At 45.5% G+C, this 17995-nt stretch overlaps 1 protein-coding gene across 1 annotated transcript; it reads left to right on the top strand.

Annotated features, from left to right (window-relative positions):
- The first annotated feature begins 234 nt into the window (after positions 1-234).
- Positions 235-17284, top strand: LOC116876263. Its single transcript, XM_032872314.1, has 3 exons — positions 235-244; positions 839-1443; positions 17140-17284. Exons 1-3 carry the CDS (start codon positions 235-237, stop codon positions 17158-17160), a joined length of 636 nt encoding a protein of 211 aa, XP_032728205.1. The 3' UTR covers positions 17161-17284.
- Positions 17285-17995: the final 711 nt, after the last annotated feature.

The following is a 17995-nucleotide window of genomic DNA, read 5'->3' as shown; positions in this document are numbered from 1 at the left end:
ACCAAGAGTCAGATGCCCAACCGACTGCACCTCGAGGCTCCCCTTAAATGACTTCTAAAAGTTATTTAATGCAATAATGATTGTTATTATGCAAATCCATTTTAGAGCAAAAAATTTTTACATTTAAGTCAATTTTTCACACTGTTGTTTTCTTAAAAGACTTAAGATCTGCTTTTAATTTCATCAATGAAACTCTTTTTTCCTCACTGGTACCAAATTCCCAGACTTTCAGTGATGGTCAAAAGTAAGGACATTAAATGCTTTGTTGGAGACTAGATAAAATGTATAGACATAATGTATCTACCTTCACAATGCAAATCTTTGATAGAAACGTATATGCTGAAGTAGGGATATAAATACTGATTGTCAAAAAGAAAAAAAAAAACCCGAAACACAGAATACTAGAAGTTTTGGAAGTGTCAATATTTTTGCTTTTTTTATATTAGCAACGCAATTAATACCGTAATTATTAAAGATTAAATTTTACATAAGTCAACACTGAACAACAATGGCAGGGGTCCTGAAACCATCTACATGGGGAGCCTGTTTTGCCCCTCCGCCCCAGGAAGCCTCCCTTTGTTTGCTTTTTATAATTCTGGTTAGATATATATAACATCAAACTTGCTACTTTAACTGTTTTTATTTTGATTGACTTTTTTAGGTGCAAAAAGGTAGTTTGATTAAAGCACGGGAAAGGACCCGTGGGCAAAAAGAGCTGCCTATTTTAACAATTTTTAAGTGTACAGTTCCTCGTTGTTAAGGACATTGACATTGTATAATGTAATTCAAATTCACTGTTCACCTCCTCGTTTGTTTTAAATTTCCGCCTGACCATTAGGGGGCAGACCGAGACAACGCATCCGCGGCTCTGCCGGAGCATCCCGCCCCCACCTCGCCCACGCATGCGCGTCTCACCTGCGGAAGGTGACAGGGGGCGGGGTAGGGGGCGGGACAGAGGTGCGCAGGCGCGGCGCGGGCATTGTGACGTCAGGCCCCGCGGCCCTGCTTGGACCAGGCGGCGGCTCGCGGAGGCGCTTCCCGGAGTGTGACGCGCGGACTACCCTCCCCGCCGCCCGCCCGCCCCCGACCTCGCCACCGCCTCCCTCGCTCCCTCAGTGCGCCGAGCGCGGCCCAGCGGCCGGGGCGGAGGCCCGGGGGCGACGCGGCGCCGAGAGGGCGGGCGGGCTTCGGAGCTCCGGGCGGTCCGGGTCCGTGGCCGGTCGGTGCGCGGCGGGTGGGCGGCGGGCGCCGGTCTATATGGCGGCTGCTCTGTCGGGCCTGGCTGTCCGCCTCTCGCGCTCGGCCGCCGCCCGCTCCTATGGGGTCTTCTGCAAGGGGCTGACCCGCACCCTGCTCATCTTTTTCGACCTGGCCTGGCGGCTGCGCATCAACTTCCCCTACCTCTACATCGTGGCTTCCATGATGCTCAACGTCCGCTTGCAGGTGAGTGAGCCGCGCCTGCCTGGCCCTTCCCCCCACCCCCCCGCCGACCCTCCCCGAGTGCCGGTCCGCCCCCCGTGGCCCGGCCCAGACCGCCCGCGACGGCGAGGATGCTGACAGGAGCTGCCAAGCTGGATGCTGAGTGTATGCCAGGCACCGTGCCTTTCTCCTGCAACCCCACGGGAGGAAAACCCGCTGAGGTTTTTGTTGTTCCCGGTTCTGAAAGTGAGGGTGAGGGCGGGGTGGAGCGGCTTCCCGCGGCTGAGGCCCTACAGCTGGGGCGTGCGGGGATGGTGGAAACTGGCTCCGGTGGAAAGGCCCTGAAGAGGAAATTTTGCCCAGAAAATTATATATGGTTGGGTTTGCGAGATGGGTTTGTGGTTGACTTTGCTAGTTGCCAAACTTTACGAAGCTCTTCTACAAATTATTTTTGATCCCTAAAATGAGTTAGTGTTTTGATAGCTGTATCTGGTTAATCCTGGTCGGGATGGAAGTGGAGTGAGGCTGAAGAGGAGGCAAAATGAGGTGGAAGGGGCAGAGACGCAGGTTTCCCAGTCCCGAAACTATTCAGATGTGAGAAAGTGGACACACACTCAGCACCTTGGAGATCGCCTTTGTTGTAAATGACGTTCCTTCATCCCGTGGTAATTACAGATGTCTTTTTCTAGTGGGATGAAAAGTCGTCGGATTGAGAATTTTCCTTTATAAGTGTATCATAGATGGCCAGATGCCGAGCTCCTGTTGGAGTGCCTGGCAGAGGTTTGGATGGAGGAGGGACAGGTTCTTGCCCTCCCAGAGCTTCTGACAGTACTTGTGTGGCTTCTTCATGTGCAGAGTGAGGAAGCCTGAGTGCTGGGACAGGGCTGTTGAGACCATGCAGGTGTTGTCCTTTTTGTCCTCTCTGGTTTGGTTGTATCAGCATGGAATTGTTTCTGTGCCTGGACCCTTGGGTTTTGGTGCTAATCACTGGTGATGGCTATTTAAAACCAGTTTTGTTTTGTTTTTAAAGATTTTATTTATTTATTTGACAGAGATCACAAGTAGGCAGAGAAGCAGGCAAAGGGAGAGGGGGAAGCAGGCTCCCTGCTGAGCAGAGAGCCCGATGTGGGGCTCGATTCCAGGACCCTGAGACCATGACCTGAGCCACCCAGGCGCCCCTTAAAACCAGTTCTTGATCAAAATTGTGTTGAGGTGAGATGAGATGAACCTGCCTTTCTGTTCTAAGATCCAGATTGGGATACTTTTATTTGAACAAGGGGTTCTGGCACCCCTAAGTGAAAGTGCCAGAATGGAAGAGTGGAAAAAGTGAAGTCTTTTTCTAGCAGGTAGTATGAACGAGTCAAAGGTGCTGGGTGTGGCGATTGGGGGAAACTAGAAAGCCTGTGCTCTAGCCAGTTGCCACTAGCCAACAGTTGTTCACTAGATCTAGTGTTTTTCAAGAGGAATTGGAAATACTGATTTTTAGATGCCATATTAACTCAAGTTTTAAGAAAGTAAACTTTGTGGCCAAAACACGTCTGCATTTGACACCCCCCCCAAGCTCCTAGTTTGGAACCTTTTGTCTAGGATTGCATTAATGCTTTGCAGTCACATGTAGAATTACAAGAAATACTGTAAGAGAAAACCTAGTACATAATGGTAAAAATTACCATGTTTTGAAAAAAAAATTACCATGTTTTGTACATTAAAAAAAAAAAATCACCTTTGTCATACGTTCCCTTACTTGTATATGACTACCCTCTAATCCAAACTACCATAATCACTCACCTGGACCATCTATTTTCCACTGGGCAGTAGAGAAGTCTTTTTTTTTTTTTAAACATAGGTGTCCTTTCCCACAAAACAACAGAACAAAACTGCTTCTCGTTGCCCACAGGAGGCACTTCACACATATTTTTATCTTGCAGATCTGGCTTTTGCCCACCTCTCTGTTAACTTCTTCCTTGGGTTGCTTCTTGTTTACTGTTCTTTCTCACAGTTTCCTTACTACTCTCTACGTATCTGCCCCTGGGCATTTTGACAAGCTGTTCTTCCTTTGGTTCAGTCATTTGGTACAGTCTCACACTTCAGTTCTGATTTCAGGATGTGCATAATCACCATATCCATGTGATCTTGCACTTTTGCTCTCTTCATTGCAAGAGTACTGAAGGCTTGCTTGTTCCATAAGCAATAAGGAATAAAGGACTCCATTTCTAATGGGATGCTTAGGGTTTCCAAATCTCACAGTTGTTTGTAGTTGTTTGAGAACCTCAGGAACAGTTAATTCAAATACAAATTTCATAACAAGGAATTTGCACCATAATGATTGAGGGTAGATGTATTTAGGAGGAGGGAAATTAACTTTACTTGGAGTGGTTTGAGCTGTCAGAAGGGCTCAGTGCTCACCAATCCCAAAAGCCCGTGATGGGTGACTTGATGTACTTGATAGTACGTGACCCGGATTAGCCGTCCAGGTGCAGCACAGCCCGGGAGTTGAGCTGTAGGAGTAGCGTGTGGGCTTGTTAGTCAGGTGAGGGGTGAGATGGGGCCGGGGGAGCACAGAGTGGTCACCAGGGTCGTTGGCGGCTGTCTAAGAACTGTGTGAGGTTTTTAGGTTGGATCTCAGGGTTGATCAGGTGCCGCGCAGTCATTTCACGTGCTGAGGAGGGGAGAGGGTGGGAGCGGGGTGTATCTCTTCTTTACTCTGATAGTTAATCTGCTACTTAAAATGCCCTTGCAGGTTTAGAGTTGCTGTTCATTTGTGGAAAATCACTAATTAAATTAACCTGATTTAAGGGTTTAATTACTCTGGCCTCTTGTAAAGGGAAGTGCCATGGGAAATAGCATCCAAGTAAGAGGACAGCTGAAGTGGCTGCCTTTTCACTCACCACACTGTGTCCCCACCCTCTGCATGGTGGGTGCTGGACTAAAGGATGCTGTGTCCCCTGTGTTTACTTAGGACCTCTGCATCGTTTGTAGACCTTTTCAGGAGATTGATACCACTTTAACATGCAGGGTGATTAAATGGGAAAACAGATGCAAAAGAGCTTTGTAAACCTCGGAGGTTTATGATTTTAAAATATTGTTTGCAAAAAATAAAAATATAAAATACGGTTTGGAAGCCTAAGAAAAAATAAATTTTTAAAAATTTTGAAAAAAATAAATTTGTAAGCAGCCTTAATCTGCTAGAGTCATTAGCATCCTACTTATGCAGAATCTGAAATACAAGTAGAAAAATGAAAATCTGTATGAAATACTAAGTTAAAAATAATGGGACGTCTGGATGCCTCAGGCAGTTAAGCATCTGCTTTTGGCTCAGGTCATGATCCCAGGATCCTGAGATGAGTCTCGAATGGGGCTCCTTGCTCAGTGGGAAGCCTTCTTCTCCCTCTGCCTGCAGCTCCCCCTCTTGTGGTCTTATGCTCTCTCTCCTGTGCTCTCTCTCTGGCAAGTAAATACATCTTTAAAAAAATTTAAAAGTAGTAAAAACAAGATGATAGACTGTGCTGAGAACCTATGTAACTGGTTATGCCTCCAACTTTTCAGTTATGCTCCCTGAGGGAAGAATGAAGTATCTTGGGCCCAGGTCACCTAGATTTATAAACGATTAAAAGGGAAGGTCTCAGGGGCACCTGGGTGGCTTATTCTGTTAAGTGTCTCTGACTCTTGATTTTAGCTCAGACCATGACTTTAGGGTTGTCAGAGTCCTGAGCTGGGTATGGAGCCTACTTAAGATCCTCTCTGTGTCCCTCTGCTCCTGTCCCCAAGGGGGGAAAAAAAAGAAGGCCTCAAAAAGGTTAGAGAAAAGACATGGTGAAGGTGGATGATAGTTGTCACACTGAGCAACGTCCTTGTCTTCCATGATATGGGCCACACTGCCCTGGAGTGATCTGCGCTAACCAGGCCGGGGAAGCTTCCTTTGGTTCCTCTGTGTGTGCGGGCTCTCTCCTCTGGTTCTGACCGCTCTTTCATGGTCTCCTTTCTGATAGACTTTGTAAATCCACAACTCCCTGTCTTTGTGTTCACCTGTCACTTAAAAATCTATATTTGTTCATTCCAGTCAAATAAAAGAGTTCAGGAGTATAGGTGGGTTGGAAGAACTGGTTCCCTTGCTAAATAAAGCAGGTGGGCTTTGTTGATTAGGTGGCATTTGAACAAAAGCTTTTTTTTTTTTTTTTAAGATTTTATTCATTTATTTGACAGAGACAGCAAGAGAGGGAACAGAAGCAGGGGGAGTGGGAGAGGGAGAAGCCGGCTCCCCGTTGAGCAGGGAGCCTGATGCGGGGCTCGATCCCAGGACCCTGGGATCATGACCTGAACTGAAGGCAGAGGCTTAACGACTGAGCCACCCAGCTTCCCCTGAACAAAAGTTTTTGAAGTCAGCAGTGAAGGCTTTAAGCCTTGGGGATGGGGAGATGTCTGGGTTAGAAGTGTATCTTGTTTTGTGGAGAGTAGGCCCTCCAGCGGGTGCAAGCCTGGCTTGTTCTAGAACAGGAGGAGGCTGGTCCGTGAAGAAGGAGCTTCAGACTGAGAGGTGTAGGAGCACTGAAAGGACTTTGGCATTAACTCAGGTTGCATGATCTTATGTCTGAACAGTTTCAAGAAGTAGTAACTATCCCGAGATCCTAGTTGCAGGCCAAAGTGCAGCTTGAAATGAGTTTTATTCTGTTGCTTGATTGGGGAAAATTAGAGATTATTAAGAAAATGCTTAAAAGTATATAAGTTTTGTGAAATGTTAATGAGTCAAGTCAAAAGCATCAGCTCCGTTAGGAATTTGTTCTGGCTTCTGAGCTGAGGAACAACTGCATACTTTGAGATGATAAGTACCGAACATGTGGAAAACAAACACACTAGGGAATCTTTCCATTCAAGTGAATGCCTTCATCATGGTTTGTTTTTCATAAACTTTTGAAAAATTTTCAACCTATATAAAATTTGAAAGAATAGTGCCGTGAATATCTGTATCCTTGAGTCAGGTTGTTTTGTTTTGTTTTGTTTTGTTTTTAAGTCTCACACAAAGTCCTATAATGGGTCAAGCAGATATTAATGTGTTAGATCTATATGTACTGATGTTAGGAGATACCAACCAGGGATATCTGGGTGGCTCAGTCAGTTAAGCCTCTGCCTTTGACTCAGGTCATGATCCTGGGAATCTGGGACCGAACCCCATGTCAGGCTCCTTGCTCAGCGGGGAGTCTGCTTCTCCCCCCTCCCTCTGCCTACCTCTTTCTCGAAAATAAATAAAATCTAAAAAAAAAAAAAAAAAGATACCAACCATATATAAAGTGAAGAAAAGTGGGGGTGCCTGGGTGGCTCAGGCCGTTAGACATCTGCTTTCAGCTCAGGTCATGATTCTGTGTCTTGGGATCCAGCCCCATATCAGGCTCCCTGCTCAGTGGGGGTGGGGGTCTGCTTCTCCCTCACCCTCTGCTGCTCCTCCCCTGCTTGTGCTATCTCATTCTTGTGCTCTCTCAAATAAATAAATAAATAAATAGAATCTTTAAAGAGAAAACGTGTTTTGCCTATACGTGGGGGGGGCAGCCCTAACTCAGGGGAGAGCCTAGGCATTGCTTCTCAAACGATCTGCGGAGAAGAACCAGTAGTTCTTTACCTACACAGACAGGGGCGGCTTATAAACAACAAACATACTTCTCATAGCCTGGAAGCTGGGAAGTCCAAGATCAAGGCACCCTCATGGCCAGACCCTTTCGAGAGTCCTTTTTCCTAGCAGGTGCCTTCTTGCTTGTTGTCTCATAGTCAGAGGGGCTGGGGGTCTTTGTGGGGCGGTTTTGTAAGAACGCCAATCCTGTTCGTGAAGGCTCTACTCTCATGACCTGCACACTTCCCAGAGGCTTCCCCTCCTTAATACAGCCATCTTCAGGTTGGAGTTTCAGCGTATGAATTTGGGGGGGGACAGACATTCCGACCATAGCACCTTCTGATAGTTTTGTGAGGGCCGATAAAATTGAATTGCTTTTGGGATGCCTGGGTGGCTCAGTTGGTTAAGCAGCTGCCTTCAGCTCAGGTCATGATCCCAGCGTCCTGGGATTGAGTCCCGCATCGGGCTCCTTGCTCCGCAGGGAGTCTGCTTCTCCCTCTGCCGCTCTGTCTGCCTGTGCTCACTCTCTCTCTCTCTGACAAATAAATAAATAAAATCTTAAAAAAAAAAAAAATTGAATTGCTTTTACATGGAAAAGGGCAGTGTCTGCTTGAGATTCTCTTCCCCTCCCACCATTCATGGGCACATACACATTTTCTCTCTTTCTCTCTCCCCCTCCTTCCCTCTCCCTAATAAATAAATCCTTCATTTAAAAAAAAGTTACATGCTCTTCCCACTGAGCCAGCCAGCTTCTTCCCACTGAGCCACCTCTGAGTGTTCTTAATTCTGTTCTTACATGACCACAATAACAAACTGGGGGATGGGGGTGGGGAGGGACATGGGATAGTACCTCTTACCTTCGTAAGGACTTTGGCTTGTACTCTGAAGTGGGAGATGTTTCAGTGAGATGGGACTTAATGTGATTTACTTTTTTAAAGGATTATTTTTTTTTAAAGATTTTATCTATTTATTTGACAGAGAGAAACACAGTGAGAGAGGGAACACAAGCAGGGGGGTGGGAGAGGAAGAAGCAGGCCTCCTGCCGAGCAGGGAGCCTGTTGCGGGGCTCGATCCCAGGACCCTGGAATCACAACCTGAGCTGAAGGCAGACGCCTAACGACTGAGCCACCCAGGTGCCCCTAAAGGATTATTTTTTTAAAAATATTTTATTATTTATTTGACAGAGAGAGCGAGTGAGCGTGCGTGCGTGCACAAGCAGAGGGAGAGGGAGAGGGAGAAGCAGGCTCCCTGCAGAGCAGGGGAAGCCTGATACGGGACTCGATTCCAGGACTTTGGGATCATGACCTGAGCCGAAGGCAGTGGCGAAGTATGTGGCAGTGGCATACACTTACCTATTTATTTATATCTCTGTCATCCCTTTTCAGTAAGGATAAATAAGCTCTTTGCTAATCTTGTTCTATCTATTTCGTCAAGCCTACACCATCGTCATCTCCTCACCCTACACTGGGTTATTTAAAAAAAAAAAATCCAAACCAGAATGAGGTTTTTGGTTCTTTTGTTTGTTTGTTTCACTTTTTTACTTTGAAATGATTTGACTTAGAGAAAAGTTGCAAAAATAGTGCAGAGAGCTCCCATAGATGCTTTACCCATTTTCTGCTGTTGGAGGCTAACTGTACCATAGCACAGTTAAAAATTCAGAGATGAGGGACGCCTGGGTGGCTCAGTGGGTTAAGCTGCTGCCTTCGGCTCAGGTCATGATCCCAGGGTCTTGGGATTGAGCCCCACTGGGCTCTCTGCTCAGTGGGGAGCCTGCTTGTCTCTCTTCCTCTGCCACTCCCCTGCTTGTACTCTTTCTATATATCAAATAAATAAATAGAATCTTAAAAAAAACCCAAAAAACTCAGAGATGAACATCAGTCTGATGCGTTGGGGTTTCACCAGTTTTTCCCACTGTGTCCTTTTCTTGTTCCAGGACCCCACACTGCATTTAGTTGCCGTGTCTCCAATCTGTGACACTTCTGTAGCCGCTGCTTGTCTTTTATATCCGTCAGTCGGACGTTCAGGCTGTTGTCGGTTTTTGGCTATTATGAGTGAGTAAGGCTACCGGGAACATTCACGAATAGGGTTTGTGTGGATGTGATTTCATTTCTCTTGGCTATAGGAGTGGAGAGTCTCTGGGTCATATGGTAATCCTGTGTTTAAGCATTTCAGGAGGCTCACTGTTACTGCACTTCAGAGTTGAGGGTGGAAGCAGGGAGACTCTGGGGAGGGGGATGGGAGGGACACCATGGCAGCTCCTGATGGGGGGAGCAATAGGGGAGCTACTGGGAGTGGCTGTGTTGTGTTTGTTGTTTGAGGCAACATGCCTTGTAAGTACTTCCTTACATGGTATGTCAGCGAAAAACTCATTCACTTTTTTTGGGGGGGTGAACTACCCATGTTTTTTGCCCATTTTCCTGTTGGTTGGTGGTGATCTTAATTTCTCAGAGCCTTGTATCTGTTAGGTAAGAGTTGAAAAGTGGTTTTTTTTTTTTTTTTTTTTTTTAGTCACGTTTTGACTTTGCTTATGATGTATATTTCACATACCAAACTTTACTTACTTATTTTTGAAAACGCTTCTTTGGGGGCGCCTGGGTGGCTCAGTGGGTTAAAGCCTCTGCCTTCGGCTCAGGTCCTGGTCTCAGGGTCCTGGGATCGAGCCCCGCATCGGGCGCTCTGCTCAGCAGGGAGCCTGCTTCCTCCTCTCTCTCTGCCTGCTCTCTGCCTACTTGTGATCTCTGTCAAATAAATAAATAAAATCTAAAAAAAAAAAAAAAAAAAGACCTTCCCAGTGCTTAGGCTATGAGGAATTCAACCCTATTTTATTCTGGTTAGAAAATACGTATACATACATGAAATCTCCTGTGATAAGTATCCAGATTGCACTGCCATGAAAACTGTGTGAGGGACATTTTTGTCCTTGAGTGTATGTTACCTAGAAAGTGAGCTTCAAGAGGAAGAGCCCTGTTTGTCCTAACACCAGTGCCTAGAACAGTGCCTGGCCCAGGGTAGGAGCTCAGTGAACACTTCCTGATTGAATTTGTAGCAGAAAATTGTCAGAGTAGAATCCTGAAGGAAAGGTTATTTGCATTTGTAAATAATTTTAAAAGTTAAAATGCTCCCTGTTGACTGGTCATCCACTGCAGCCTGGGCCTCAGCTTCCACCCCTCCCCGGAAACACACAGTCTGTGTTGAGGCCACTTCCATGTTGCCGTCCGGTGGTCACTCCTGCATCTTCTGCTTCACAGAACCCTCCCCCCACACCCCATTTTGTTGTTCATTCCCTAAAACACTCTTGATGATGATGATAGCTGCTGTTTATAGCATGCCAGTCAGAGAAGTTGCTAGGCGCTTTCACACAGTGAGTCCTCACAGCACGCTGAGGTCAGGATTGCCCAAGGTCCCGGAGTCGGGACACAGCCCACGTCTGAGCATACCTTTGGCAGGCAGGTGAAAGGGGGAGGAAACAGGTTGGTGGCCTAGCGAGAGCTGCACGGCTGGCTTTTTAAGGGCAGGTTTGATTTAGATGTGCTGAATGATTGGTAACAGGAACTCAGCACTCTTAGTGTTTCCTGTGGTTATGATTCAGCTTAATGGGGAGACGATTGAGTTGTTCCTGCTTCTCATCCTCTGAGTTGGGTAACACCTTTTTTCTTTTCTTTTTTTTTTTTTAAGTCTTACTATTTTTAAAATTTTATTTTGTATTGCCTTAAGTAATCTCTACACCCAACTTGGGGCTTGAACTCAAGACCCCAAGATCAAGAATTGCACGCTCTACAGACGGTGCCAGCCAGGTGCCCCATACTGGGTAGCAATTTCAAGAATGTGTTTTGGCCACCTCCTTCCTCAGTGTGATTGTTTCAGTCGTGAGCACAGTGATGTTAAGGTATACTGACGTTCACATCTGGAAGCTCCGGAAGCCAGGCGAGGCCAGGATGAGCCTGGAGTGTGTTTGTGAGCCATTGTGAGGCAGGACCCCACTCTAAGCCCATTGTTGTCCCAACCCTGCTCATGGAGCTGTGTCTTCTTCCCAGCCCCCTTTGGAGATAGCCTTGCCAGCTGGCTTTCAGAAGCATAGAGGCCAGGTTATTTTTAGTTCACAGAGCAGTGGTATCCAGACTGTCAGGTCCTGGAGGCCATTAATAGCTCAGGTTAGAGAAGGTAAGGTGACAGCAGTCCAAGAGGGCAGCAGCTGCCTAAGTGGGTCAGGCCTATTGTTGTGCAGCAGGTCAGCTGCCTCCAGCCAACAGGGATTTTGGTAGAGGATGATTTCTCCTGTCTGCACTGGAGATTGCAGACACGCCCAGATAATCTTGTTTCCCTGTGCACATCACCCCTCTGGTTTTGTGGCTCCATTTTCAACCTTTTTTACCTTTTTGGGGGCGTGTCGGGTGAGGAAATACGTTCAGGAACTTACTGCCAGTACCACACTTCTTTTTTTCTGAATCATACTGTTTTGAACTTCAAAATAGACGCCTTCCTTTACCCTGATGGTCTCCGTGTTGGTGGATAAGTTTGTTTGCCAGAGTTTATGCTGCTTATTATTTTGTAGACTTAACACAGGGTGGGGGGAGGATGTGGAGATGAGATTTCTAGGGCTAAGGACAGTTAATTATATAATTATGTATATCAGGTACAATGTGATATATCTATATATGTAGTAGGGTGAGAATAAGTTATAAAAATATTTCACAAACACAAATACCGTATGATTTCACTTCCATGTGGAATCCAGAAAACAAAACAAATGAACAAACCAAAAAAAGAAACAGGCCCATAAATACAGAGAACAGACTGATGATGGGTGCCAGATGGGCTGGTGGGAGGATGGGTAAAATGGGTTAAGGGCAGTGGAAGGTACAGGCTTTCAGATATGGAATGAATAAGTCCCAGGCATGGAAGGTACAGCGTAGAGAATACAGTTTGTGGTATTGTAGTGGCGTTGTGTGGGGACAGATGGTAGTTGTGCTTGTGGGGAGCAAAGCACGATGTCGAAGCTTGTTGAATCACTTTGTGCACGTGAAACTAATCTGGGGTGTGTCAACTGTACTTCAATAAAAAATACTTCACTTGTTTAGAAATTATTTGAAAATTATTTCTGGCTCTCAAAATATAAGTAACGTGTATGTCTAGTGTGAAGTTTTTGCTGATGAAAAAAAAAATAAAGGTAGTTTTTGTTGATTAATTGAGGGATCAGAGTCAAAATGTTTTCACTGACCTGAAGTTTTTTTTTTTTTTTTTAAGATTTTATTTATTTATTTGACAGACAGAGATCACAAGCAGGCAGAGAGAAAGGCAGGGAGTGGGGGAAGCAGGCTCCCTGCTGAGCAGAGAGCCTTATGCAGGTCTCCATCCCAGGACCCTGAGATCATGACCTGAGCCGAAGGCAGAGGCTTTAACCCACTGAGCCACCCAGGCGCCCCTGACCTGAAGTATTTTTGTCAAGATTAAATATGTAGTTTATTACTGAATTTACTAAAGAACTAGATCTTCAGTAAACAACATATTCTGACATTACTAAATATGTGATTATATCAGTGGTGCCTTAGCCTGGAGTATTTTAACACAATTCTGGAAATACTTCATCTTTCTGAACAGCACTAAGTCCTTGTACAAGGACATGCTAAAAGTAGTTTGATAATTTTCCTGAGAGTTGGCCCCTATTAAGCAACATGTTTTTCTTAAGAATTTTTTATTTTATTTTGTTATTTTAAAAAATATTTTTAAAAATTTGTGTGTGAGAGGGCGTGAGCAGGGGGAGGAACAGAGGGAGAGGGAAAGCAGGCTGCGGGCTGAGTCAGGTGCTTGCCTGCAGGGCTCCGTCCCAGGACCCTGAGACCGAGACCTGAGCCAAAGACAGATGCTTAATGAACTGAGCCCGCCTGGCGCTTCTCAAATATATTTTTAATGCATATTAAAATAAGGTATTTATAAACATTCTTAAGGAGCGCCTGGGTAGCTCAGTTGGTTAAACGTCTGCCTTCTGCTCAGGTCACGATCTCAGGGTCCCGGGATCGAGCTGGACTTTGGTCTCCCTCCCTCTGCTCCTCCCCCTGCTCATGTTTGTGCGTCCTCTGTCTCTCTCATATAAATTAAATAAAAGCTAATAATACACATACATATGTATGAATATATATTTTTTTCTTAAGATTTTATTTATTTATTTGACACTGAGAGAGCACAAGTAGGCAGAGAGGCAGGCAGAGAGAGAAGGGGGGAAGCAGGCTCCCTGCTGAGCAGAGAGCCCGATGTGGGGCTCGATCCCAGGACCCTGAGATCATGACCTGAGCCAACAGGCAGAGGCTTAACCCACTGAGCCACCCAGGCGCCCCATGAATATGTATATTTGAGAATGCTTTCATTTCAGGAAAATGTTCTTAGTACATTTGAAATCAGTAATATAAATGGAGAGTTTGAACAAATACGCTTTGGAAACTTAACTTGAAAGAACTGTCCAGAGAAGTTGACTAGTTTTCGATGGGGTAAACTTTGAAAGTATATATGACTCTGAACAATGGTGGGAGTTAGAACCCCTGTGCAATTGAAAATCCAGGTATAAATTTTGACTCCCAAAAATCTAACTTAGCAATAACAGTTAACATATATTTTGTGCCATATGCTGTATTCTTAGAAAAAGCCATCTAGAAAAAAGAAAATATTAACATAAGGAAGAGAAAATATTTTACAGGACTGTACTGTATTTGTGGAAAAAGACCTGCATAAAAGTGGACCTGTGTAATTGAAACCCATGTTTTTGAGGGTCAGCTGTATTGAATTGTAGCCAGAATCCACACTTAGAAGATTGTACCTCTTAAAAGTTCTCATCACAAGAAAAAAATGGTAATGGGTGGTGACGGATATCAACTCCTGATGATCATTTTGTAATATATACAAACATTGAGCCCTCATGTTGTACACCTGAAACTAATGTAACATTATATCACAGTTTTTAAAAAATGGCATCTTGCATTTGTGTATTGCTTTATCCTGTTCAAATACATTTTTATCAGTTCTGTAGAGGATTGATCACATTTCTGTTGGTAAAAACTTTGAGCATGTCCTCCAGATAGAGATGTATTTATAAACTATATGGTTCTCCACCAAAATATGGCATATATTGTAAAACTTAGAAAAAGTTAAAGGGGAATGAGATAAAATGAGCTAGGCAGAGATCTGATATTTTCTCTTCTACTCCTTGAGTTGGGGTCACCCCATTTAGCAACCGCTGCACTAGAAGATTGTATGAAGTTTAGAGTTTATTTGGAGCCAATGAAGTTGTGCAAGAAACACATCTAACTGCCCTCTTTTTTGAAGTGCTTGACGCTCTTGGTGTCTATGACATGGAGTTTCTCGATTTGCTTCGAATCTTCCCTCTTGGTGGCTTTGGGGTGCCCTCGCTAGATCTCAGAGAACCTGGCCTTCTGTATCTTACCATCTTCTCTTTTTTACCCACCTCCCCAAAGCTGGGGACTTCAGAATCTGGGTCTGAGTTCCGAAGTCACTCTTGAGCCAACCACTTTATTAATAATCCAAATGCTTGCCCAGTTCCACAGTCAGACTCCGTGTGTCCCCATTCTGAGCTCTTAGACGTCCCTCCAGACCTGCTGCTGCTCTCCATTCGTGATGCCGTCATTACCTAGAAGTGAAACGAGAGAAACCGGTGGTGGTCTCCCTTTCTACATCTGTCAGCCACCAAGTGGAAAAATATTTTCTCTTTCCTCTTCATCCACAGCCTCAACTCTTCCCCTGTGGAATTGGAATAGCCTCCTCATTGGTCTCTGTGATGCCTTTCCACCTGCCACAGCCACCACCCTGCAGCCAAGGAGTTAGTCAGAAATGCAGATCCGGCCACCATCTCCTGGCCGAATGTCGCTCAGTGGCTCTGCTGATGGAGGCCACGCTCCTCGCACCGCGACCCGTGCGCCTCGTTAGCCCTGGTTGGCTTCACATCCTCTCCCTTTGCCCTTTTTGCTTCTGCTTCAGCCTCCAACAATTGTTTATTTTCTTCCCAGTGTACTCTCTCTACTTTTTTTTTTTAAGATTATATTTATTTATTTGACAGACAGAGATCACAAGTAGGCAGAGAAGCAGACAGAGAGGGGGAAGGAGGCTCCCTGCCGAGCAGAGAGCCCGATGCGGGGCTCGATCCCAAGACCTTGAGACCATGACCTGAGCCAAAGGCAGAGGCTTACTCCACTGAGCCACCCAGGTGCCCCTCTCTTTACATTTTTAAAAAATGTAACACACTGACACACTCTCCTAGCTTGTTCCCCTGGTTAGAGAAACTGCAGCTTCCTGTCCCCCATTTCTCTGTCCCCAGAGCCAGGCCTCTCAGCTCCAGGGGCTCTCCTTGTCCGGATTTCTCTCACTCTGAATTGCATGCTTGTTGCTTCCTGACTCTTCGCTCTCAGGCTTTGTCTTTCTGTGGGAAGCGAGCTGTGCGCTCTCAGGCTTCTGCCTCACGTCCCACACTTCCATCCCTCCTTTCTCCCAGCAGAGCTGTGTGTTTTCCTTGCATTGTTCTTCCTTAAGCTGGCCTTCTAGAAAAATAGTAAATAGAGTCGATATATTTCTTTATTTTCCATGTATTAATGCTCTGGGGTTATGGTTGTTTTTTAAAGGAACATGGGTCAACATTTTTTTTTAACTCATCAATTAATGAGGGAAATCATTAATTAGATGCTAACCCATTAATTAGATTAATTAGATGTTCTAATCGGTTTAAAGGAGAATTTAGACAGAACACGTGCACACACGTAATCAGGAATGCCAAAGTGCAGTACAAATGATCAGTACACATGGTCAGTGTCCACAGGGGGGTAATCAGTTGTATTCCTCTGAACAGGGTTTTTAATTATTTGGATAAGAAATCTTTTGCCTTCCTCTCACAGTTTTTACAACTCAGAGTCAGGTGCAGGGCCCCCTAAACTCAGGTAACCTGGGGACGCAGTGGACAGTGCGCCCATTCAGCTTGTTTCCTTGTCTCAAGGCTCTTTCACAGCCTTTCCTGACACGTCTTCCCCATTGGGGGCATAATGATGTCAAAGAAAGATGATTCATGGTCACAGAAAAAGGTTGGTCCCGTTAGCGTTGCAGGTATAGCAAGAATGTTAACCGTATGGGCCACCTTGAGTTTGCTCGTGAACCACTGCCGAGGTCACAAATCAACTTCTGTCCCAAGGTTTTCACGCAGAATCTCGGACTAGGCGAGTTTGAGAGTGGGGATGTAAGCCCAGGAAACTTTCTCCACCCTTTTTTTACTTGCAATACCTATAAATTCGGTGAATTCTTCTCTTAACAAGGCTCCAGAATTTGCTGAGGTCCCTGCCTTGACAGCCTTGATCTTCCTTACCACCTTGAGGCCGTGACCTTGTATGCCAGGACCCCTCCACGCCAGTTTTTCCTGGGAGGGCTTTGTGGACATCAGATCTGTAAATAATGTTGACCTTGATTCCTTAAAAGTGGCTTGTCATGCTTGAGTCACTGAGTCTCAGTCTCAAATAGGACACGTCAGGTAGGGCCTTTGTTTGCATAATCAAGTCATCCAGTTACATCCTGATTAAATAGAGGACAGATTTTTATAGAACCCACAGAAATAACTAAATAGCTGTGAAAACTACAAAGCCTAAGAATGTTTTTTTTAAGAATTTTTTTTTTTTAAATTTTAAGTATTTTTAGGAAACCCTGCAGTAATAAAGTACTGTTTAGTTTTCTTTTTTTTTTTTTTTTTTAAAGTATGTTCTTTTTGTTGTGATCTCTAATTGGTAGGTTGTCATCCTGTTTTCTGTCAAAATGTAGGAGTCCTTGGTACCAGAGACTGCTAAAGAGATCTTCCTGGGGCACCTGGGCGGCTCAGTGGGTTAAAGCTTCTGCCTTCGGCTCAGGTCATGATTCAGGGTCCTGGGATCGAGCCCCGCATTGGGCTCTCTGCTCGGCAGAGAGCCTGCTTCCCTCTTTCTCTCTGCCTGCCTCTCTGCCTGCTTGTGATCTCTCTGTCAAATAAATAAAATAAAAAAAAAAATAAAAAAAAAAAAGATCTTCCTGTTTGTTAGAAGTACCTGGTATGTGTAGGCTCTTTCAAGGCTCTGTCTTCATAATAATACTCTGATTATCTCTTCCAGGTTCATATTGAGATCCACTGAAGGCCTTCCGCTGACTGACAAAGGCACGTCGTCAGGCTCACCACATCAGAGAATACACAGCATGAGGGACACCTGCCTCGGGAAGGTGCAGGCAGCGGGAGAGGACTCAGACCGGCTGCTGTATGGACTTGAAGGAGCACAGGGGGAGAGCCCTTGCCCGACAGATACGCCTTCCCCCTCCTGGATGCCTAGGCCTACGGTTGACGGGGATGGAAATTCACCAAATGAGGAGTTATCAGTGGAAATGAAAAATGTTTCGAGTGAGGCCAGCCTCTTCCTTCACAATGGCAACAAAGCGCTTCCATGTTTGAAAGAATCATTACGAAGAAATTCAGCTTCCGTAGTGGGTCAGAGCAAGACTCTGCATGTGTTCTGTGCTCCCGCAGAAGAGCGTTCTGCTGGGGTGTGCTGCGGAGTGAGGGAGGCTCTGCTGAGGCACTGGCTGGAAGGAGGGCCCGGGGCCACCAACTGCGACGGAGGACGGGGCCGCACAGTGGAGTCTCGGGCGTCAGGACTACCGCGCCCTCAGAAGCGGTCAGAATGGGGGATTTCTGAGGAGGAACCGCCAAGTGCTCTTCTAGAGGGGCTAGGCTTTGAGTTGGAACTGTCTGGCCTGTATTTCGTCCTCTCTCCACTGCTGCACGCACACCCCGAAGTTTTCCTGAATGAGACACAAAGTGTTTTCCTTGGCCACTCAGAGCCCCTGTTTTTGGAGCCAATGGTAGAATCCAAGAAGATGCTTTCAAGTGTAAGAAGTACCTCGGACGATCTGCAGATAATACTGGGGTTACTGGCTCTACCAGCTTTTGAAATAGCAAATTCGTTACGCCATAGT

Source organism: Lontra canadensis, unplaced genomic scaffold (assembly GCF_010015895.1).
Source record: "Lontra canadensis isolate GAN:19392208 unplaced genomic scaffold, GSC_riverotter_1.0 scaffold45, whole genome shotgun sequence".
In the NCBI taxonomy this organism is placed as follows: domain Eukaryota; kingdom Metazoa; phylum Chordata; class Mammalia; order Carnivora; family Mustelidae; genus Lontra; species Lontra canadensis.
This window is presented reverse-complemented; position numbering and strand designations above follow the sequence as displayed.